At 54.2% G+C, this 22454-nt stretch overlaps 2 protein-coding genes and 1 non-coding gene across 6 annotated transcripts; all 3 read left to right on the top strand.

Moving 5' to 3' along the window:
• The first annotated feature begins 609 nt into the window (after nucleotides 1–609).
• On the top strand, nucleotides 610–6110 carry LOC128147212 (olfactory receptor 10H1-like). Of its 3 annotated transcripts, none has more exons than XM_052799619.1 (3): nucleotides 610–3251; nucleotides 3331–3404; nucleotides 3840–6110. In XM_052799619.1, the coding sequence occupies exon 3, from the start codon at nucleotides 4616–4618 to the stop codon at nucleotides 5603–5605; it is 990 nt and encodes a 329-aa protein (XP_052655579.1). In that variant the 5' UTR covers nucleotides 610–3251; nucleotides 3331–3404; nucleotides 3840–4615; the 3' UTR covers nucleotides 5606–6110. The 3 variants fall into 3 exon arrangements, with proteins under 3 accessions (XP_052655579.1, XP_052655580.1, XP_052655578.1); XM_052799620.1 differs by having other exon boundaries at nucleotides 610–3161; nucleotides 3272–3404; XM_052799618.1 differs by having other exon boundaries at nucleotides 610–3404.
• Nucleotides 6111–7737: 1627 nt separating this feature from the next.
• TRNAN-GUU (transfer RNA asparagine (anticodon GUU)) lies at nucleotides 7738–7811 on the top strand. The gene has a single exon. It is a non-coding gene; the product is annotated as a tRNA-Asn (tRNA).
• Nucleotides 7812–11657: 3846 nt separating this feature from the next.
• Nucleotides 11658–18400, top strand: LOC128147373 (guanylate-binding protein 1-like). Of its 2 annotated transcripts, none has more exons than XM_052799880.1 (11): nucleotides 11658–11762; nucleotides 13048–13259; nucleotides 13351–13478; nucleotides 13918–14027; nucleotides 14342–14544; nucleotides 14662–14904; nucleotides 15200–15480; nucleotides 16046–16258; nucleotides 16384–16486; nucleotides 16617–16810; nucleotides 16962–18400. In XM_052799880.1, the coding sequence occupies exons 2-11, from the start codon at nucleotides 13067–13069 to the stop codon at nucleotides 17148–17150; spliced, it is 1857 nt and encodes a 618-aa protein (XP_052655840.1). In that variant the 5' UTR covers nucleotides 11658–11762; nucleotides 13048–13066; the 3' UTR covers nucleotides 17151–18400. The 2 variants fall into 2 exon arrangements, with proteins under 2 accessions (XP_052655840.1, XP_052655841.1); XM_052799881.1 differs by having other exon boundaries at nucleotides 11659–11762; nucleotides 16965–18400.
• Nucleotides 18401–22454: the final 4054 nt, after the last annotated feature.

Consider the following 22454-nt stretch of genomic DNA (forward strand, 5'->3'; position numbering starts at 1 on the left):
TTAAGGCTGACATTAGGATTAGGGTTCGGGTCAGGGTTGGGGTTAGGGTTAGGATTTGCGTTAGGATTTGGGTGTTGGGTTATAGTATCAGGGTTAAGGCTGATGTTAGGGTCAGGGTTTAGGTCAGGATTAGGGGTCAGGTTGGGGTTAGGGTGCAAAGTTAAGGCTGACATTAGGTTTAGGGTTTGGGTGTCAGGTTGTAGGGTCAGGGTTAAGGCTGACGTTAGGGTCAGGGTAGGGGTTAGGGGTCGGGTTTGGGTTAGGGTTGAGGTTAGGGTGTAGAGTTAAGGCTGACATTAAGATTAGGGTTTGGCTGTGGGTTAGGGCTCAGGTTAGGGTTGGGGTTAGGGTTAGGGTGTCATGTTGTAGGATCAGGGTTAAGGCTGACGTTAGGGTCAGGGTAGGGGTTAGGGGTCAGGTTAGGGTTAGGGTTGAGGTTAGGGTGTAGAGTTAAGGCTGACATTAGGATTACGGTTTGGGTGTAGGTTAGGGCTCAGGTTAGGGTTGGGGTTAGCGTTAGGGTTTGGGTGTCATGTTGTAGGATCAGGGTTAAGGCTGACGTTAGGGTTAGGGGTCCAGTTTGGGTTAGGGTGTAGAGTTAAGGCTAATGTTAGGGTCAGGGTTAGGGTTGGGGTTTGGGTGTCGGGTTTGGGTTGTAGGATCAGGGTTAAGGCTGACGTTAGGGGCAGGGTTTGGGTTTGGGCTAACGTTAGGGTTAGGGCTATATTTTGGGTTTGGGTCAAGGTTAGGGTTAGAGCTAGGGTAAGGATCAGATTTAAGTTTAGGGCTAGGGTTTGGGTTCGGGCTAAGTTTAGAGTTTGGCTTGGGGTTTGGTTAGGGTTAGGGCTAGAGTTAAGATTGGGTTTAGGGTCTGGGTTGGGGTTTGGTTTAGGGTTAGGGTTGGCTTTATGGTTTGGGTTGGGGTTACAGTGAAGTTTAGGGTTAGGGTTAGGTTTGGGGTTAGGGTGGGGTTTAGGGTTTTGGTTGGGGTTACAGTTAAGTTTAGGGTTAGGGTTAGGTTTGGGGTTAGGGTGGGGTTTAGGGTTTTGGTTGGGGTTACAGTTGAGTTCAGGGTTAGGTTTATGGTTAGGCTTTGGGTTAAGGTTAAGTTTAGGATGAGGGTTAGGCTGTGCTCCAGATCACCCCATGCTTCAGGCAGGATGGGTCTCCCCATCTCCCCTCGGGCCGTGCCCACCCCTGCCCACCGCTGGCAGCTCCCCCACCCCGTCCTTGTCCTTCCGTCCCCTGGAGCCGCCCCTTCCCCTGCCCCATCTCCTGCAGCACCCATGGGTGCTCCCCCAGCCTCCTCCCACGTCCCCCTCACCTCAGATCCTCACCGGCGGCTCCCCGTTGCTCCCCAAAAGTTGCCTTTGAGCGTGCTCCGGGACAGGCGAAGGCAGCCGGGGTGGGTGACGGTGGTGAAGGGGCAAGTAACGAGGGACGGGCGGCCACCAGGATGGAGCTCCAAGAAGTCAAGGAGCCACGTGGGGACAAGAGACAGGGGTTGGGTGCTCACCACCCCTCCGAAGACACGGGGAGACAAAGCAGGAGCTGCTTGGTCGCACAGCCGGAGGGGAAGAGTTTCACCCCATGGGTTCCTCTCCAGCCCTGGGGTTAAGCCGGACCTCCCCGTGGCCGTGTCTGGAGGCTCAGCTCAGCTCCTCCACCTCCCTCGTGGCGCAGAGGTCATCTCCATCCTGGAGGTGTGGGTGGAAAGGTTGGGGGGGGGACTCGCAATGAAATCCCGTCATTTCTGCCGGAGCTGCTGCTGCGGTGATGAAGGCGCCTTCCAATGACCGCAGGCTGAGATGGAGCTGGTCGGGGGGGTCTGAAGGTGATGGACCTTGCTGAGACAACCTCTGAGAAGCTCTCGCTATGTCCTACACCCTGGCAGAGCCGTAGGCAACTAAATCCCAGCCCAGAGAGCTTGACCAGAAGCTCTGGCTGACACTGGAGATGTCCGTGATGAGGCCGTCGGACTGGAGCCTGGTTCCATGCGCCAGATCTGCTTTCGAGCTGCTCGCCTGAGGTCTCTGGGTGGTCCCCGAGGGGAAGGTTGGAGCATGAGACCCTACAAATGGTCACCTGTATCTTGGGGAAGATTTGTGCCCCAGACTCCTTGGTGCAGATCTTCCTCTCTGAATATCTAGGGAACCAACTCTGGTGGAGATACCTCCACAGAGGACTTCTGGACTTAGGGATGAGTCCTCGCCTCGCACCCTGAGAAGGAAACGCAGGAGGCTGTGGGTTTCCACCGGAGACCTGGGTAGCCCAGCCAACCCCCTCGTGGTTTCGGGCGCATCGTCGCGTTTTTCAGAATTAGTCGTAAAACGCAACGTTTAACTATCTCAGACCCGCGGAGAGGTCCTGTGCCACCCCAGGAGACCCTAAGAGCCGGGTGCTCTGTGTGATCAGGCCTTGGGCTGGTGGCCAAGGGTGGGAGGTGGCACCTCCCGGCCGGGCTCTTCGAGTGCAGTCCTGGAGGAGAGCTGCTCGTCCCGTGGCATGCGGGGAAGGTGACCTCGTGCCGGGAGCTGCGCGCACACAACCCCTCCCTCCCGCTCTTTGCGCAAAACCGTGGAGTTTTCAAGCTAAAAGGTCTCAGCCCTTGAGATCTTCCAAGAAAACCAAGGCAGTCCTGTCTGCTGGAGCTGCAGCCTGGGGTGACAGTGTCACCTCCAGACCCCGTGCAGATGTTTAATCCTCTTTACGGCGAGCAGGCGGTGCTGCACATCTGGAGGAGCGCCAGGATTCCCCGTTGGCGTGGCCCCACGTGGGATGCTTCACCTCCGGAGACGTGACGGAGGGAGCCACGTCTCCACCTCCCCACAGGCTGGTTCTTCCAGCTCCGGTGCCAGGCTGAGCTCCTACGCGTCCCTAAGCTTCTGCACCAAGGGAACATGAGATCTCCAGCCCCTGCTGCCACTTGGGACCTCTGTAAGAGCCAGGCACCGTCTGACCTTGGATGATGACACTCAACCCAGCACCTCCACCCACCCCTGTGCCTACAAGCTATTTAAGTCCCTCTGTACAAGCCACGTTGGTGGCAGGCCACTGAGGGAAAAAGCAGACAGGATCATCACGGGGCTGATCAGGCTGTTGCCCCGTGCGTCCGTCCCTCCTGGAAGAGCGAATGCTCATCGCTTCATCGTTTCCGTCCGGTGGGTGGCCTCTTGCTGAAGGTGGAGGAACAGCTTCTCTTCCCAAAGCCTGGGGATTGAAAGCGGCAGCAGGAAAAACCAGTTTTAAAGGTATTAAGGAATTCCTACAGTTCCAAGACCATGACATCAAACCGCATCTCCTCTAATTTCCAACATCCCTGATGCCTAGAGACAGCCCTCAAGCTGGGTCGTGATCCCGGAGCACGAGGACCCCTGGAGCAGCATGAGCCAGCCCCTCTGAAGGTAAGTGACTGACACGATTGGAAAAGTCCCCGGGAAAAATTCCTGTTCCCCTCTAGAAGAAGAGAAACGGCGGGCGTCCAGAGTTAGGTGAGACATCCCCGTAAGATGTAGCACGGTTGACTCTCCTGGAGTCTGGTGGGACTGCTGGCCATGCTGCTCTTCCCCGGTTTTGTCCTATCCCTCGCCCAGATCTGCTGATGGGGTGAAGGATCCAAGTTCATCCCAGTGCAGAACATGTAGGGTGTCCACCCCCCCTCCAGAAAGCCCCAGGAGCAGCTACGGTGGGTGCAGATCCCAGGGGAGAGCAAGGAGGCTGTGGAGAAGCTGACGGAGGTCTGCAGCCGGCCGTGATGAACCCAACCATTTCACTGCTGCGTCCCCTGGCCCCACCGAGGACCTAACGCCCTTTCTGCTCTTCTTTCTTCTTCTTTCCAGTTGCAATCGGTGCCTCTGCGCGCGGGGGAATCCAGCACACTCCCCCCCAGCTAAGGCAGCACAACCCTTCAAGCGGTGGAGAGGTGGAGAACGAGAAGATGCTTTGTGCTTGACACAGGATCGAGCGTCCGCGGGGAAATTCAGCCCGAAGAGGGGAAGATCCCCAAATCAGTCCTCGCGCCAGGCTACACCTCGCCACGCTCGTCTTCTGCTCACGTAAAGCAGCCCCTCTTGCTCTTACGGTTGGTCCTCATGGATGTATCGGAGTAACTCCGTTACCTACAAAGTCCTGGCACCAACCGTCACAGAGACACCAACGGTTTGGCTAAAGATGACCATGGTGGGATTTAAAAGACGTGTAGACATGGCGCTTAGGGACCTGGTTTAGTGGTGGGCTTGGCAGTGGTCAGTTAATGGTTGGACTCGATGGTCTTAAGGGTCTTTTCCAACCTCTTGTGATTCTGTGATTCTCTGCCGTTCTTGGCTTGGCCATCGCGCATCAGCATGGGCCAGGACTGAGTTTAATATAAACCGACACGTTAGTGACATTACTGATGACTTCTCAGCTGTGCCAGCACAGAAACTCTGAAGGTACATGAGATATTGCTGGGCAAAGAAACGGTTTGGTAGATCTCAGACGTGCACATCAATTTCCACGTTGTTTCCTGTGGGAGATGGATAGAAAGCAAAAATTTAAGTCTGATGTAAGTGCTGTTTTCTCCACGGGAGGCTGAGCTGCCGGTTAAAATGTTGTGCTCTTCTCCGACAAATCACAAATGCAAAGGGACAACCAAAGCACCCCGAGAGGGTTCGTTCTGACCGGGTTTTCCCACTTCCCCGAGCTCCAGGTTGCGTTGTTTGTGCTATTTCTCCTCATGCACGTGGTGACCGTGGCTGGAAATATGGTGATAATGGTTGTTATCGGGGCAGATTGGGGTCTGCACGTGCCCATGTATCTCTTCCTAGGTGCCCTGTCCTTCTCAGAGCTCTGTTACACCTTCTCCATCACCCCAAAGATGCTGTCTGGGTTAGTGCCGGGAACTCGAGCCATTTCTTTCCTGGGCTGTGCCGCACAAACGCATTTCTCCTTCACCTTTGGCTTCATGCACTCTTTCCTCCTGACGGTGATGGGCTACGACCGGTACGTGGCCATCTGCCACCCCTTGCGTTACAACAGCCTCATGACCTCCCGTGTCTGTGTCCAGCTGGTGGTTGCCTCATGGCTGGGTGGGGGTCTCCTGGGGCTGCTGGTGACTTGCGCTGTCTTCCAGTTACCCTTCTGCCAGTCCCACCGGATCGACCATTTCTTCTGCCACGTGCCCCCCCTGCTCCAGCTGGCTTGTGCTGGTGGCGAGGTGGTTGCCACCATAGTCAACGTCCTTTGCATGACTACCTTGTTGGGTTGCTGTCTGTTCATCCTTCTCTCCTACGCCTTCATCCTTGGCCGCATCCTGCAGATGCCCTCAGCGGAGGGGAGGCACAAAACCTTCTCCACCTGCGCCTCCCACGTCGCCGTAGTGGTGGTGCATTACGGCTGCGCCTCCGTTATCTACCTGCAATGCAAATTGCCCCACGCTGCGGGAACGAATGCTCTCATTGATGTGTCCTACACGGTCTTCACCCCCTTCCTCAGCCCCATCATCTTCAGTCTGAGAAGCAAAGAGTTAAAGAATGCCCTTTGGAAATCCCTGAGGAAAAGCTTTGTCATCATGAATGCGAATTTTTGGCCAGGCTCTAGTTTGAGCTGCAGGAGCGCTCGTCGCTAATTTTTCCTGTTTTCCTTCGCTGGTACCTTGCTGCTTTCCAAACAATAGTCGTTCTTTTCCCAGGGAAATGAGTCATTTCCCTGGCTCTGACATCTTTTACGCTCCCTGGGGATGGCAGGCCTTGCTTGGCTGGAGTGTTTTGGTTTAACTTGTAGTGCCGCACGCTCAGCACCATGCAGAAGCAAGAGTGATGGCAGCTCCAGTGCCCTCGAACTGGAGACACGGGCAACTCCTCGAGGAGCAGCAGGTGAATCGGTCTGAGACCTGGCGCAGAAGACTGTTTTCCCCGCTGTAGGGACATGGACTGGTCTTCTAAGCATGACTTTGCCTCTTCCGTTGATGAATTTGGGGCTGGTCTGAGAAGGTCTCGGATCGATTCCCTTTTGGTTTGTTCCTCATTTGACAAATTGCAAACTCAAACCCACTTGGGGACAAACACAACTTACTGCTCTGCTGTTTGAAAGTCCCACTTGTCTAAGGCAATTAAAGGTGGCTTTAAAAAGGTTGTTTACAATGAAAGTATTTTGTTTGATTTAACACTTCACGTGCTTGCAGTCCTGTTTAGACAAAATATATGTGCGGGCGGTGAGCCACCTGGAGAAGCCCTTGAGAAACAGAGACTTGGAGGCCTCTCATGGGGCAGCCGTGGGTGTCCCAGTGCTGTTCTGGGCTTCCCAGCAGATGAAAGGTGACTCAGACAGAAATATTTATCCCTTACCTCCATACAACTAACTGTGGTGTAAGCACACGTGTGGTGGGTTGACCCCGGCTGGATGCCCAGTGGTCACCAAAGCTGCTCTATCGATCCCCCTCCTCAGCTGGGCAGGGGAGAGAAAATACAACAAAAGGCTCATGGGTCGAGATAAGGACAGGGAAAGATCACTCACCAATTACCGTCACGGGCAAAACAGACTTGACTTGGGGAAATTAGTTTAATTTATTATCAATCAAATCAGACTAGGGTAATGAGAAATAAAACCAAATCTTAAAAACACCTTCCCCCCACCCCTCCCTTCTTCCCAGCCTCAACTTTACTTCCGAATTCTCTGTCTCCTCCCCCCGAGCAGTGCAGGGGAATGGGGGTTACGATCAGTTCATCACATGTTGTTTCTGCCGCTCCTTTCTCCTCGGGGGGAGGACTCCTCACACTCTTCACTTATTGTGTGTGTATTGTTATTAGACCTTATTGCGGCCTTTCAGTACTTCAGAGGGGCTTCTAAGAAAGACAGGGAGAGATATTTTAATAGGGCCTGTTGCGATAGGACAAGGGGTAATGGTTTTAAACTAAAAGAGGGTGGATTCAGACTAGATATTAGGGAGAAATTCTTTACGATGAGGCTGGTGAAACACTGGCCCAGGTTGCCCAGAGAGGTGGTAGATGCCCCATCCCTGGAAACATTCAAGGTCAGGTTGGACAGGGCTCTGAGCAACCTGATCTAGTTGAAGATGTCCCTGCTCATTGCAGGGGACGGTTGGACTAGAAGACCTTGAAAGGTCCCTTCCAAGCCAAACTATTCTATGATTCTGGAATTCTATTATGTGGCTTCTTGTGGCACTTTGCATGTTAACGAGGCCTTTGGTGCCAAGTTCCTGAACTGCAGATATTGCAAGAATGAACCAGCCTGTGACAAAGCAAAAGGCTTCCTGAGGTCGATCCAAGTGTGGGGAGTGTAGGAGAGGACGAGAGGCAGGTCAGCTCATGGAGCATGTTGAGCACTGTCTAGCCACGCCACAGGAGAGGGCATTCCCCATCTCCCCGGGTGAGGCACGCGCACATGATGGAAACCCCAGTTGAGGAAGCACATCTTGTGGAGGGGAGAACCTCCCCGAGGCCCCTTTGTGCCTCTTGAGGTCTAAGCACTTGTGCAAGGCTCCAGGAGGAGTTAATCTGGTGCCCGCCTTTGCTTTGCAGATGGGTGGTCTGCGGTGGGCAGGGAATGGGACAGGACTGCGACCAGGAATGCCGTGGGAGGGGAGGTCCGTCGCTCAGGGAGACGAGGATAAAGGGTGGGCAGTGAGGGTTGTGGTGTTTCTCTTCCCAAGTCACCATTACGCGTGAGGAAGCTCTGCTTCCCTGGCAATGGCCAAACATCTGCCTGCCGTTGGGAAGCCCCAGGGAGCTCCCTTCGGGAGTCTCTGTGGCGCAATCGGTTAGCGCGTTCGGCTGTTAACCGAAAGGTTGGTGGTTCGAGCCCACCCAGGGACGCCTCTCCCCTCTTGCCTGCCTATGCCACAGCCTTCTAACATTTAAGGTCCCTTCCAACCCAAAGCGTCCTATGGCTCTAGAAAAAAACACAGGCTCTTCAGTCCCCTCAGCAAGGCCAGAGGAGGGAAAGAAAACTGATGGCAGCAGTTCCTTATTCTGATTTGCCTGCCCAGCTTGGGGAGCAGGGCTTAGCTCCCACCTGGGCTCAACCCAGCACATAATTTGCCTTAGTTCTACTTTCACTAAAGACACTAACAGTAGAATGCTCTAAAAACATTTCTTCTTCTTCTTGACGGTCATAAGACTCATTTCTCTACTCTTAGTAAACTTAATGGCTTTAATGTTCTGCCTTTCACCTGACTTGATCCCCATCCACTGCTGCTTGTTCTTCTCCAGACTCCTGCCTTCAGGCACAAGGGCCTGGGACACCCCACCAGTATCAGTCCCCTGCCTAAGGAAAAGTCTTCTCCTCTGGAGCCCAAGGCTCCGCCACTTGCTCTCCTCACCCCCCCTCACCTCGTGGGGTCACAAGTCCTGCCAGCAAACCTGCTCCAGCACGGGCTTCCCACGGGGTCACAGCCTCCTTTGGGCACCCTCCTGCTCCCCCGTGGACCTCCCTGGGCTGCAGGGGGACAGCCTGCCTCACCGTGGTCTTCCCCACGGGCTGCAGGGGAAATCTCTGCTCCGGTGCCTGGAGCACCTCCTCCCCCTCCTTCTGCACTGACTTGGGGGTCTGCAGGGCTGTTTCTCTCACATGGTCTCAATCCTCTCTCCGGCTGCAGTTTCTGTTCCGCAGCAACTTTTTTTTCCCTTCCTAAATCTCTTCGCCCATCACTGATGGACTCAGCCTTGGCCAGCGGTGCGTCTGTCTCAAAGCCGGCTGGCATTGGCTCTGTTGGACATGGGGGAAACTTCTAGCAGCTTCTCACAGGAGCCAGTCCTGTAGCCCCCCCGCTACCAAAACCTTGCCACACAAATCCAATACAACATGTTGGTTGTTTTGGGGACTTGGGGGGCTTTTTTTTAGGGAAAACCCCCAGCTTTCTCTTCATTTCTGCCTGCAGAACAATCCCCAGCAAGGCACGGGCTGGTCACTCCAGCTCTGTACAGGCACCAATTGTCTTTATTTTTCATTTTAAGTGGATTTTAGGACCACAAACCTCCTCCCTTCCTAACGCATGCATCACTGCCGGGGCGGGGGGGCACTGAGAGCAATGGTGGGCATCGCTGATGGCGATGGACACGCATCCCCTCTGCCCTTGGGAAGGCCATCGGAGAGAGAGCTGGCCTGGGAGCAGAGACCGAGATGCAGTCCCTGTCTCTGGAGATGTCCTTTCCTTGAAACACCAAAGCTCACACGCACCTAATGACCGGTGCACCCCCTCAAGGCAAATCTCATCCTAATTTTGAGATTCGGTTTACTTGCTTTGGGGGGGGGGTGTGTGCTGAGGAGCACATCCGTGTGTCAGTGGTGCGTGTCCTCGTGAGAGGGCGGCGCAAGGGACATGAGTGCGAGGGGACCACGGTGCGTGTCTGAAAGAGGGGAACGCAGGAGGAGGTGGGGTGTGTGTTGGGGCTGTCGTGGTTTCATTCCAGCCAGCAACTAAGCCCCATGCAGCCGCTCGTCCGCTCGTCCCTGGTGGGATGGGGGGAGTGAATGAGAAGGGTGAAAGTGAGAGAACTCGAGGGCTGAGATGAAGACAGTTTAGTAGGTAAAGCAGAAGTTGTGCACACAAGCAAAGCAAAATAAGGAATTCATTCACCGCTTCCCATGGGCAGGCAGGTGTTCAGCCATCTCCAGGAAAGCAGGGCTCCATCACATGTAATGGTGACTTGGGAAGACAAACACCATCACTCCGAACATCTCCTTGTCCTTCTCCCCCCCCAAGATTTATATGCTGAGCGCGACATCATATGGTATGGAATATCCCTTTGGTCAGTTGGGGTCAGCTGTCCCGGCTGTGTCTCATCCTAACTTTTTGTGCACCCCCAGCCTACTCGCTGGTGGGGTGGTATGAGAAGCAGAAAAGACCTTGGCTCTGTGTAAGCACTGCTCAGCAATAATGAAAACATCACAGCATTAACAATGCTGTTTCCAGCCCAAATCCAAAACATAGTCTCATACCAACTACTGTGAGGAAGATTAACTCTATCCCAGTCAAAACCAGTACCGGGGCACAGGGGTTTAGGGGCTGACCAGGGTGTTTCTTGGGAGGCCCTCAGATGAGAGGCTCATGGGGGCGGTGGCATGTCCACGAGAGACATGGGGAGAGGTATTTGGGGGGGACGCCCATGTGGGAGAGCAGCAGGGGCCATGGCCGGACTGTCGGGGCGCGTGTGAGAGCGCTGCTGTAGGGGACACGTCTGTGGGTGGAAGAGAAGAGGAAGCACGTGAGTTGGTGCTCCAGTGGGGGACAGGGGGATGTGGGGGTCATGTTGGGGTGGTAGGGATGGGGAGGTGAGGGACCCACTCATTCAAAGAAACTAACACAATAGTTCGATTAACTATTAAGTAGGTATTCTTTATTGGCAGCGCTGGATGCGCGGGGCATCGCTCCACCTATCGTGCACACCGTCGGGTCTAATTGTGCAGGTTAAGTACGTGTTCTACATACATATTCACTAGATTTCCGAGAAATGTTATACATATTCATTAGTTTTCCGGGAAACTATTAGCATATGCAAATGTCCTTTACGCAGGCGCATTGGAGGTCTCTGGTGGTCTTCCATAGTCTTCCTCGCTTGTCCGCTATTTGACCCTCCTCAGGTGATTCTGCGCAGTATGGTCCTCTACATGTTTTGATACATCAGTGCTTGTTAGTGCTCTTATTACCTAAGTTTTCATTAGTGGTGTAAAACCATGTGGCTAGTTTAAGCTAAATTATCTACAAGGACAAGAACAAAGGCAGGAGTTCTTATCTTTTCCGGCCCTATCTATTCAAGCAAGGTCTCTGCTTGTGCCTTCTCAACAAGATCGTAAATTCATCAAACATTTAATTAAGTTTTGCGATCGCTCATGGCTCCTTCTTGCTCATCACTCCCAAGTACCAGTCTCTGACAGGCTTAATCCTTGACAAACACCAGTCCTTGGTATGAAAAGTTACAGAGAGACAATCATTAAGCAATAAGCCGTTCATTCTCTATATCACACTTGGTGGATACAAGAGGGAAGGCGGAACCACAGCACCGCACGTGTGGCTGGGACAGAGTTAACTTTCTTCATCGCAAGCCCGTGTTGATAACACACATATGTTTTGGCTGCTGCAACATCAAGGCCTCCTCTTCTTGCCCACTCTGCCCCCCCGGCAGTGAGCAAGCGGGGGGTGGGCAAGAGGCTGGGAGGGGTCACAGCCAGGACCTTCAAAGATCAGCTAGTCCAACCTCCCTGCCGTGAGCAGGGACATCTTGCATTAGATCAGGTTGCTCAAAGCCTCGTCTAACCCGGCGTTGAACACTTCCAACGATGAGCCATCCACAACTTCTGTGGGGCATCCACGACTCCTCTGGGCAACTTGTTGCAGTATCTCACCACCCTTCCACACTAGATAACAACCATGGTCAGCAATAAAAAGCGGGATCAGAGAAGAAGGGGTGAGAAGATATCTCCCAGGGTGGGTGTAACTCTGAAACTGGCTGGGCAGCTGGGAGGTGGTGCGTGTTTGCTTTTGCATCGTTTGTTTTTCATTCTTGTTCCTTCACTTATTAAACCATCTTTATCTCACCTCCTCCAAGCTCCCTGCTTAGCTGCTGGCCAGGGTCAACTCACAGGCCATCTCTATAGCTGGAATTTCCCTCCTCCCCCCCCAGTACCTGACTTTCACTTTCGGTCTCTGACTCACCCATTTCCCAGAATAGGAGGAGAGGGCTGGCCAAATGCACAGGGGAAAAGGCAGGGCAGGACCCAGACTGCAGCAAAGCTGTTGCAGCCCAAGGCAGGAGAAGACGACAACGGTGAGTCCCTTCCCCTAATCCCTCCTCCCCACCCCATGCAAGCAGCCCTGGACGCTGGGGCTGCGGAGTGACTCCTTCCATCTGACCCCGGCAAACAACAGGGAGCCCAGTAAGTGACAGGGACCCCACCAGGTAGGAGGAGGAAGAGGTCCAAGGGTCTGCTCAGGCTCTGGGATGGAGCAAGGGGAATGGGTGGCTGGGGGCCTGTGTTCAACCCCCCCCCCCAGGCTTTGCATGCAAGTTAAGACTCGCCGAAGCTTGGACCCCGTGCACTAAGCTTTCCTCTCCTCCCTGCTGTGCTGGGGGTACCTGTGACACGAGGGGCAGCCTCTTGTCCCCCAGCGGCAATCCCCTTGATGTTCCTGGAAGAGGTCGGGGCTCGCGAGTTCCTCAGAGAGGGTTCAAAGCCCAGAAGCGGGCAGTGTCCGTGGAGCTCGCCGTTGCCGGAGCAAGTCCCGGGGTGTCCGGGAGGTTGCAGTGGGGCAGCTTGTGGGTCTGGGCGTGGGATGAGCCATTGTGCTGCCTCCACGTCCGTGGCTTTTACTGGTACCCGACAGGGGCTGGGTGATGGCTGGGGCTGCGCAGGGGAAGGGTCTGGACTGGGTGAAAGCCCCCCCTGCCACTGGCACTCTCACCGTCGGGGCGAAAGGCAAGGACGGGCAGGGGCTGAGCACTGGAGTGTGCGGAGGGGGTCAGCCCCCAACGCACGGAGGAGGAAAGGCGAGATGGGAGCCTCGCAAGGGCAAGCACCAAGCGTGTCCCTGTGAGAGGCACAGAGGGGGGGTGAGAGGGGGTTTGATGAGGTCAGGCATCAGAAATTAATGAAGAAATTCATAAGCAGCTCCCCTAAGCTTCAATTTCCCCCCCTAACCTATCCTTCCCTTCGTGCCTGTGTCACTCGTCAGTCATCCCTCCTGCCCTAGAGCCCCGCCTGAGGCCATTGCTATGTCCCCCGCCCATTTTTGCACAATTAAGCATTCAGCAAACTTTAAATTGGTGTTCAGGACATAATGCAGAGTACTCCCACTATCCCCACCGGGCTTTCAGAAATTGAGCTATTTCTGTCGTGGGGCAAACGGGGAGGGGTTGCGCACCTCTTCCGAGTGTCGTTGTCTTCACAGCATCCCTTGGGAGGGGCAAAAAGAGGAAGCGTGGTGGAAGGAATTGGGTGCAAGGCACGATTTGCTTGGGAAAAATGAAGTAGAATGATAATGACTGTCCCTGTTTGGGGACTGTGGGGTGCCCCCACCTTGTTAACCAGCCCGTCTCGCCATCTCCTTTGCAGGCTGCGTTTGCTGTCGGCAATGGCATCTGAAACCCACATGCCGGTGCCTGTCTGCCTCATTGAGAACACCCCGGCGAGGGGGCTGGTGGTCCGGCCGGAGGCTCTGCAGGTGCTGTCAAAGATCACCCAGCCTGTGGTGGTGGTGGCCATCACCGGGCTGTACCGCACCGGCAAGTCCTACCTCATGAACAGGCTGGCTGGTCAGAGGAGAGGTGAGGGAGGTCCCAGCCCTGGGTGGCCAAGGTACCTGGGTTTTCCTACGCTGTATTTAACACCGTTGAGACCCTTGTGTCCTCCCCACAGGTTTCTCCCTGGGCTCCACGGTGCAGTCCCACACCAAAGGTATCTGGATGTGGTGTGTACCTCACCCCTGCCGGCCTGGACACACTCTGGTGCTGCTGGACACTGAAGGGCTGGGCGACGTGGAGAAGGTGTGGAAGAAATGGGAGCTCCCTTTGTGCATTTCCAGCACTTTGTGGAAGCTCTTGAGGGCCCAGCCGTGGTGACCAGAGTCAAGGTGTCCCCACCACCTATGGTGGCCTTCAGCCTGTGTGCTGGGAAGAGCCAGAGGCCATGGGGGAGGAGGTTGGGGTAGACAATTTGCCAAATTCCTCTGCTTCTCTGGAAAAGAGCAGCAAACGGGAAGGAGGACCTCAGGGAGCACTTTGATAGAGGTCTGTGGGACCCTGAGAGTAAAGAGTTGAGGATAAGGCCAGCTACAGAAAGACATGGTGATGGCATGGGGGTGGGTCTCTCCAAAAATTGGTCTTGCCATGGCCTGTTGGTTAGGGGCATTCAGGGGCTGGGGATTTGGGGCTTTGCTCATACTTAGGGGGTCTTGTTGATAAGAGCCAAGGGTTGTTGTTCCAGGGCGACACCAGGAACGACACATGGATCTTTGTGCTAACCATACTGCTCTCCAGCACCCTGATCTACAACAGCAGAGGCACCATTGACCAGCTGGCCATGGACCAGCTGCAGTATCCTTGGTGGGACAGCAGCACCAGGGATGCCCTCCTCTCCCTGTGTGGTGGGTTAGGGGTTGACAAATCCCAGTTCCTCAGACAGCTGCAGAACCTTCTGGTGGTGCCCAGCGATGTGCTTTGAGTCCTTGGGAGTCCCACGTTGTGGACCTCGGGGCTGAGGGTTTTTCTCCCTCCTCCTTCTGGCGGTTCCCGGCTGTTCTCTGTCCCGCAGAGTCTCCTCTCTTCCCCATGAAGTGCTGAGGGGTTGCAGGATGGCGATGCCCCTGCGTTCGGAGCTGAGGTCCCTGTTTCCTTAGCCAGCTCCCTAGCTATGTGGTGAAGCTGACTGACCATGTCAAGTTGAAAGCAGCACCCAAGGAGAGTGAAGATGAACTGGATGATTCAGAAAAATTTGTCCTCTTCTTCCCGACTTTCATCTGGGCTGTCCGGGATTTCACACTGCAACTGGAGGTGGATGGGAAGGAAATCTCTGAGGACGAATACTTGGAGGAGGCGCTGAAGTTAAAGGCTGGTAAGGGAATGGTGCTGTGCTGCTGGAGATGTCCACCCCCAGACACAGCAGCATTTCAGTGTAAGTCAACAACAGCCCAAGCCTGGTGAACTTGCTCCGTGTCCTCTTACCCCACAGGTAGCAGCCGGGAGACCCAATGCTACAACCAGACCCGGGAATGCATCCGCCAGTTCTTTCCAGATCGCAAGTGCTTTGTTTTTGACCAGCCGGCCTGCAAGAAGGACCTGGTCCGCTTGGAGGATCTTCGGGATGATGAGATCAATCCTGAATTCCGGCAGCAGGTGGAGAAATTCTGCAGCCACGTCTGGGAAAAGTCTCCACCCAAGACCGTCCCCGGTGGCCACATCATAACAGGAAACCGTGAGTCCTGCTGTCCAGAGGGTTGGATGGCCAGCAGCTCTTGGGACTGTGTCTGGGGAAGGAGCAAATGCAGAGTCAAATGATGCAGGTGGGGAAAGGGAGAGATTTTTCTGCTGGCTGCTGTCCCTGCCTCTGGATTTGAAGCTTCTGGATGCTGCAGGTGGGGTGGGAAACAATTAGGAAAAGATGTTCAGGAAGACTCTGGCAGGGAGGCAGCAGGGATATGGCAGGACCCAGATGGGAGCCTGCGTTTTGTTCAGGCTGCAGATCTCTCATCCTTGGTCCTCCTTGGCAGTGCTGGGGAAACTGGCAACGACCTACGTGGAGACCATCCGGAGCGGGGTAGTGCCATGCCTGGAGAGTGCGGTGCTCGCCCTGGCAGAGATTGCGAACGCAGCAGCCGTGAAAGAGGCTGTGACGTTGTACCAGGATCTGATGGCGCAGCGGGCAAAGCTGCCGACAGAGAGTGTTCAGGAGCTGCTGGAGCTGCACAGCCAGTGCGAGCAGGAGGCGCTGGAGCTGTTCATGGCACAGGCGTTCAAGGATGGCATCTGCCATTTCCAGGCAGATCTCATAGTAGGTGGTCCCCAGCCCAGCCAGGATTCCTCCAGGGACACCATCAGCCCCTTAGCTTTTGGTCCTGGGGTACAGGGGTCTTCTTGCCTCCTGCCAGAGGACAGTGCTGTGCCCTCTCCAGAGCTGACTCAGTCCCAACGCCTGCTCTCACGCTCTGCAGGCTGGCAGTTGTCCCTGCTGCGCTACCCCTTCTCCCTAGGTTCAGAAGCTGTGCTGCGATGGGCACGAAGCTCAGCCCTGCTCCTCCCTCGCTGCGGCCCAGAGGTGTCTCTGCCCTGGCTGGAAGCCTGTAGCCTTCCACACTTCCCCTGTCCTGCTGATCAATTCTTGTCCCCGTGTTTTGTGGAGCCTGTGGTCCCCGGCATGCTCTCTGTTCCTGTGCACCTTGGCCCAGAGATGTCCATGGGCACGGACTGCCCTCCCCACCCATCACCTCCCAGCTGATTACCCCACAGACTGGAGATCCCAATTCCCATGCTGACCTGGCTTGATTTTTGCCTAGCGTGAGAAAGGCTGGTGCAGCTCAGCCTGGGCTGATGCCTTCCCTCTGCATCTTTCCGGACAGAGCCAGGTAGAGAAAGTCAAGGCAAAGTTCTGCAAGGACAACGAGCAAGCGTCCCATGACAAGTGCAAGGCTGCTCTCAGGGACCTATCCCAAGACATGGAGAAACGAATCAGTGATGGTGTCTACAATGTGTCAGGGGGCTACCAGCTGTTCAAAGGAGACCAGCAGGCACTGGTGGAGAAATATTGGGAACTGCCTGGCAAGGGGGTGAAGGTAGGAACGAGAGCAGCTCCTCTTCAAGGGGAGAGGCTCCGTGTCCCATCCTCTTCCCCCAAGAAACCATTTCCCCCCAGATGCTGTGTCTCCCCTTGACTCCTCTTCTACCTGTGGTCCTACAGGCTGATGCTGTCCTGCAGGAGTTCCTCCAGAGCAGAAAGACTCTGGCCGAAAGCATCCTCAACACAGACTGCTCCCTGACGGAGAAGGACAGGGAGCTAAAAAGTAACTTCTGGGCTGGAGAAACGCCACGGCCTGTGGAGGGCCAAGCTTGATGGAGGGGGACAACAGGACTCCTTGGGGTCTTGTGGGCTCAGCTCCTGCCCTTGCAACATCTCTCTTTCTCTGTCACCAGGTGAGCAAGAGCAGCATGAGAGAGCTGAGCAGGAGAGGGCGGTCCAGAGGCAGAAGGAGGCTGGAGAGAGACAGAAGTTGCAGGACCAGTTACGCAGCTGGGAAGAGCACGCGCTTCAGCTGAGAAAGAAGCTGGAGAATTGCTGTGAGAAGCAGCTGGAGGAGCACCAGGAGATGATCAGACATAAATCAAAGGTACCAAGTGGGAGAGTGCAGGTGCCAAGATGTGGCTAGCAGGCGGGAATGGCAAAGGGGTCCCAGCTGGATCCCTCCCATTGCTTCTTCGCTCTGTGGCCCTCCCACTGCACACACCGTACCCTTGCCGACAACCCGACTGTCTTCACAGGAGGAGGCTGTGTTGCTCAAAGATGGCTTCTGTGATAAAGCCATCCACCTGCGCATGGTGACCTCTAGACTGGAGCAGGAATATGGCAGCACCAGGAGCAGGTTGACAACCTGGATCAACATAATGGTATCGGTACTGTTAGGCTTGGTATTTGTCATATTTCGCTTTAGAACACCAAGATTTTTTTAATAACCCCTGTAGTAACAAAGTAAGAGAGGTGTGCAGTGCCCCCACATACAATTCTGTGCAATTTTGAAAGCCCTTCCCGGAAGATGCTTGCCACAGAGTATGAAAGTGGCCTCCACATTCACTTGTCCTGCACCACCTAGTGCTTTCATGTGTGTCTCCTCCAGGAGAAATCCTCCTCTTCCCTCCCAGAGCACCTGGTCTCTCACTTCATCTGAAGGCACGGGAAACATCTAAAGCCAGGGTGGCTTGGGGCGCAGAAAGGCCATAGTGCCAGCAGGCGGGTCTGGGAGCATTTTGCCATGCTCGGAACATGTCACTGGGAGTTCTAACCCACCTCTTCTAGAGACCTCCTCACCAGGGCTATGGGAAACATGCCCGAGAGAGCTTTAAGCTCATGTCCAAGGGTCACACTTAGTGCAGCAGCATGAAGTAGGATGGAAGTTGTGAGTAAACCAGCAATCCACGTGGCGAGCGCTGCCTGGTTTGCTTGGCATCAGTCCTGGGCAGAGTCACCCAGAAGGAGTGAGCCCATGACCCGGGGAGCAGTGGATGAAAGCCATCCTCTGCTATGTAGCTACTCCCACCCTGGTCCTTAGCAAGGCTCTTCTCACTTTGAAGCTGTGGGGAAGTTCTCCCCACAGGGCTGTTCTGCTCTCTGCTCACTCAGCCCATCTCCACGCTGCTCCCCCTTTCCTTCCTTCAGCCCAAGAGATCCCCAAGTGCCCCTGGGGTGATAGAGCAGGAGATGGCTGTAGAGGGTTCATGGGAGGTGTGCGTCCCGTTGCACTGGTTTTGGCTGGGATAGAGTTAATTGTCATCATAGCAGCTGGTGTGGTTCTGTGTTTCGGATTTGTGACCAAAACAGTGTTGATAACACCCCCCTGTTTTAGCTGCTGCTGAACAGTGCCTGCCCAGCGTCAAGACCTTTTTTGTTTCTCACCCACCGGCGAGTAGGCTGGGGGGTGGGCAAGAATTTGGGAAGGGACACAGCTGACCCAAGCAATATCCCAGACCATATGACACTGTGCTCAAGCAATAAAAGCTGGGGGAAGAAGGAGGAAGGGGGGGGACACGTTCGGAGTGATGGCGTTTGTCTTGCCAAGTAACCGTTACGCGTGATGGAGCCCTGCTTTCCTGGAGATGGCTGAACACCTGCCTGCCGATGGGAAGCAGTGAATGAATTCCTTGTTTTGCTTTGTTTGTGCACGCGGCTTTTGTTTTACCTATTAAACTGTCTTTATCTCAACCTATGAGTTGTCTCACTTGTAGCCTTCCCGTTCTCTCCTCCATCCCCCAAGATGTGTGGGGCTTAGCTGTCTAACAGGATTAACCCATGACACTCATGGACAAAGGGGTTTGCCTCTTCCCTACAGGGAATTAAATCTTCAGCGGCACCATGAGAAGCAGGAACACCAACTGTTCCAGTAGTGTGAAGGTGTGGAGGTTTTTGAGTTCTTTATGGACAGAGGGGCTGGTCCAAAGGCAGTCACTCCAGTGGCACTAGCTCCTGAAATGACTTTCCTGCCGTGTGGGCACTCCACCCCTGCAGGGGAGGTCTGCAGAGCACAGCCCCTCCTCACCCGGCAAGGTGCTGGGGAACCTCCTGAGGATAAAGCCCAAGCTCTGTTCCTCCACGTACCGTTGTGCTGGTGCTGCTTTCCCTCCTGAGCCCCCACGCCATAAGAGCCTGTGTCCCTCCATCGCAAGACTCCAGACCTGGGAGCCATCCCACCACGTCTCCGTGATCCCGACAAGATCGTAGCCCTGCAGCTGCGCACAGAGCTCTAACTCCTCGTGTTTATTCCCCATACCACGTGCGTTAATGTACAGACACTTTAGAGAAGTACCCCAGCACGTTGAGTTCCCGGAGAGGGTTTGGGGATTTTTCCATCGTGGTGCCACGTTGGCACTGCCTTGCTTTCACGCAAGTGCTGGAAGTGACCTGCTTAAGGTCTGTTTTGTTGATTTTGTGATCCCTTCCCATCACATCACCCCCTGCCCTTTGCTCATTGACCCTGTCTGTCACTCCCTCACAGCACTGCTGGATACTCTCTCCCTCTCATCCTTAGTTTAAAGCCCCCCTTACAAGGTCAGCCATTCAATCAGCAAAGATTCCTCTGCCCCTTTGGTGGGGTGGATCCTGTCTCTCCCAGGCAGACGCTGATCTGCATACAGGGTCCCATGGTTGTAGAGCCCCAAACCCCTTTACCAACACCATTTCTTCAGCCAACTGTTGACCTGCGTTAGCAGTGCTCTCCTCCACACACCCTCGCCCCTGGGGCCAGCGGGCAGGCATTCCCTCCAAACCATGGCGATCTGGTATGTGGTATGACTTGAGTTGTCTTCAGGCTCTGCCTTCCGAAATGAGAGGGCACCAAAATGCCCCCCCTGAGGCAAAAAGAGGCCTGTGTTGGGGGAAGCTCTGGTGAGCTGATCTACTGATATGTCCTCCTGGTTAGGATTCCTTGCTCCTGCAAAGGAGATGCACAAGGTCTTGCTTCGCCCCGGCGTAGGCAAATGAACATGGATCCTCTCGGCCTTGTTTGACTTCTTCCCGAGGATCAGCACCTCCAATATCCGGAAAGGCAGCAGACGTGGGCCAGTGGTGCTGTGGTGGTTTGAGGCAGGTGAGATGAAACTCACTGAGACAGCAACGTTTGCTCCGAATCACATGGAGAAGTGTAAAGGCTCTCTGCCTCTGTCTACATCCATGCTGCTCCACGTGCCGCCTCTCTGCACCTTCCACTAAGTGAAGATGGCATCGAGGTCTGCCTTTTGTCTTCTAAGACTGAGCAAACCCACTTCACTCAGCCTCTTCTTGTGCTTTATAAGCATCAGTCCCCTGACCATCCTGGTGGCCCTGATCAGATAAGATTTAGAATCCCGACCATCACGCCAATTTGTCATGGGCGGGCGATTTGGACCGCTTAAAGAATCACCGCCAAAGGTATCAGCAAAAGTGGGTTTTATTGAAATATGGTGTTGTAAAAGTGCAACTTATCAAGGTTCAATGGCAAGGTTCACTCTATTACCTACTGCAGAAAGAATATAACAATGATTCAGAACTACAAAGACAAAATCAAAGTTACCAATACGAAACCTTAGTGCACTATAATACAAGATTATGCGCAACATCGGTCACTTCCCAAAGATCTGCAGCTGGTTAAGAGGTCTCTGCCTCGAGGAGCAACCTTGAGAGGCGTCCCAGCTCAAGGTGTCCCAGCAGCCAGCTGCTCAGCAGGGAGAGCTCAAGGGTGGCTCACTCAGGCTGTCGTACCGGGTCCTGCGCTTGAGTCACAACAATCCCACGCAACGCCACAGGCTTGGGGAAGAGCGGCTGGAAAGCTGCCCGGTGGAAAAGGACCTGGGGGTGCTGGTCAACAGCTGCCTCAATATGAGCCAGCAGTGTGCCCAGGTGGCCAAGAAGGCCAACAGCATCGTGGCTTGTATCAGAAATCGTGTGGCCAGCAGGACTGGGGAAGGGATTGTCCCCCTGTACTGGGCACTGGTGAGGCCGCACCTCGAGTCCTGTGTTCAGTTTTGGGCCCATCGCTACAGGAAAGACATTGAGGTGCTGGAGCGTGTCCAGAGAAGAGCAACGAAGCTGGTGAAGGGTCTGGAGAACAAGAGAAGGGGCTGAGGGAACTGGGGTGGTTTAGCCTGGAGAAAAGGAGACCGAGGGGAGACCTCCTCGCTCTCTACGACTATCTGAAAAGAGGTTGTGGTGAGGTGGGGGGTCGGGCTCTTCTCCCAGGTGGCAGGATGAGAGGAAAGAGCCTCAAGTTGCACCTGGGGAGGTTTAGATGGGATATTGGGAACAATTCCTTCACCCAAAGGGTTGTCGAGCACTGGAACAGGCTGCCCAGGGAAGGGGTTGAGTCACCATCCCTGGAGGTACTTAAAAGATGTGTAGACATGGCGCTTGGGGACACGGTTAGTGGTGGAGTTGGCAGTGTTAGGTTTACGGTTGGACTCGATGATCTTAAGGGTCTTTTCCAACCTAAATGATTCTATAATTCTATGAATAAAGTGGCTGTCTTGTAGTCAAATTACATGCGATGGAAAAAGTATGCATGAGACTCCTTGTACCCACAATTTTCTTCGTTCCTTGATAAATGAGTCTTGGCAAAGCCGCTCGCTGTTCATGTGTTAATGGCATGATCGGCGTTCCAAGCTCATATGTATCGATACTCACTGTGTCACTATTTCTTTGGGGGTTTTCAGAGAACAGATTGGAGCTAAAAAAGTTCTTGGTCTGGTTATGGCTTAGACCTTTACCTCCTTCGGAGCCTGAACGAAACTACCACTAGTTTGGTCAAGGAGTCACAGAATCATAGAATGGTTTAAGTTGGAAGAGACCTTAAAGATCACCTTGCTCCAACCCCCCTGCCATGGGCAGGCACACCTTCCACTAGACCAGGTTGCTCAAAGCCCCATCCAGCCTGGCCTTGAACACTGCCAGGGATGGGGCATCCACAACCTCTCTGGGCAACCTGTTCCAGTGCCTCACCAATCTCATAGCAAAGATTTTTTTTCCTAATATCTAAACTAAATCTACCCTCTTTCAGTTTAAAACCATTACCCCATATCCTATGACTATACTCCCTGATAAAGAGTCCCTCCCCATCTTTCCTGTAGGCCCCCTTGAAGTACTGGAAGGCCTCTATAAGATCTCCCAGAGCCTTCTCCAGGCTGAACAACCCCAACTGTCCCAGCCTATCCTCATAGGAGAGGTGCTCCAGCCTCCTGATCATCTTCGTGGCTGTATTGGGTCTGGCCGAGATGGAGTTAATTCTCCCCACAGCAGCCCTCCTAGAGCTGTGCTCTGTATTGGTAGCTAGAAAAGTGTTGATAACACACCAGTGTTTTGGCTACTGCTGAGCAGTGCTGGCACAGCATCAAGGCTGTCTCTCCAACACTTTTGCCCCCCCCATGGCAGGCTGGGGCTGGGCAAGCCCTTGGGAGGGGACATAGCCAGGACAGCTGACCTAAACTGACCAAACAGATATTCCATACCATGTGGTCAGCTCAGCTATAAAAGCTAAGTAAAGGGAGATGGAAGGGGGGGCATTCGTTATTTTACGTTTGTCTTCCGGAGCAACCACTATGAGTACTGAAGCCCTGCTTCCTGGGAAGTGGCCAGACATCGCCTGCTGATGGGAAATAGAGAATAAAATCTTTTGTTTTCCTTTGCTTTTGCTTGATTAAACTGTCCTTATCTCGACCCATGAGCCTTTCATTATATTTTCTCTCCTCTGTCCAGCTGAGGAGGGGACGGGGTAGAGCGGCTTTGGTGGGCACCTG

Source organism: Harpia harpyja, chromosome 10 (genome assembly GCF_026419915.1).
Source record: "Harpia harpyja isolate bHarHar1 chromosome 10, bHarHar1 primary haplotype, whole genome shotgun sequence".
Classification (NCBI taxonomy): Eukaryota; Metazoa; Chordata; class Aves; order Accipitriformes; family Accipitridae; genus Harpia; species Harpia harpyja.

Bases quoted from the DNA above. Each gene is read 5' to 3' on its own strand.
- LOC128147212 (XM_052799618.1), top strand. From the start codon at position 4,616: ATGCAAAGGGACAACCAAAGCACCCCGAGAGGGTTCGTTCTGACCGGG.
- LOC128147373 (XM_052799880.1), top strand. From the start codon at position 13,067: ATGGCATCTGAAACCCACATGCCGGTGCCTGTCTGCCTCATTGAGAAC. The intron at 13,260-13,350 runs GTGAGGGAGGTC...TCCTCCCCACAG, and splicing joins GCTGGCTGGTCAGAGGAGAG to GTTTCTCCCTGGGCTCCACG. The intron at 13,479-13,917 runs GTGTGGAAGAAA...TTGTTGTTCCAG, and splicing joins GGCTGGGCGACGTGGAGAAG to GGCGACACCAGGAACGACAC.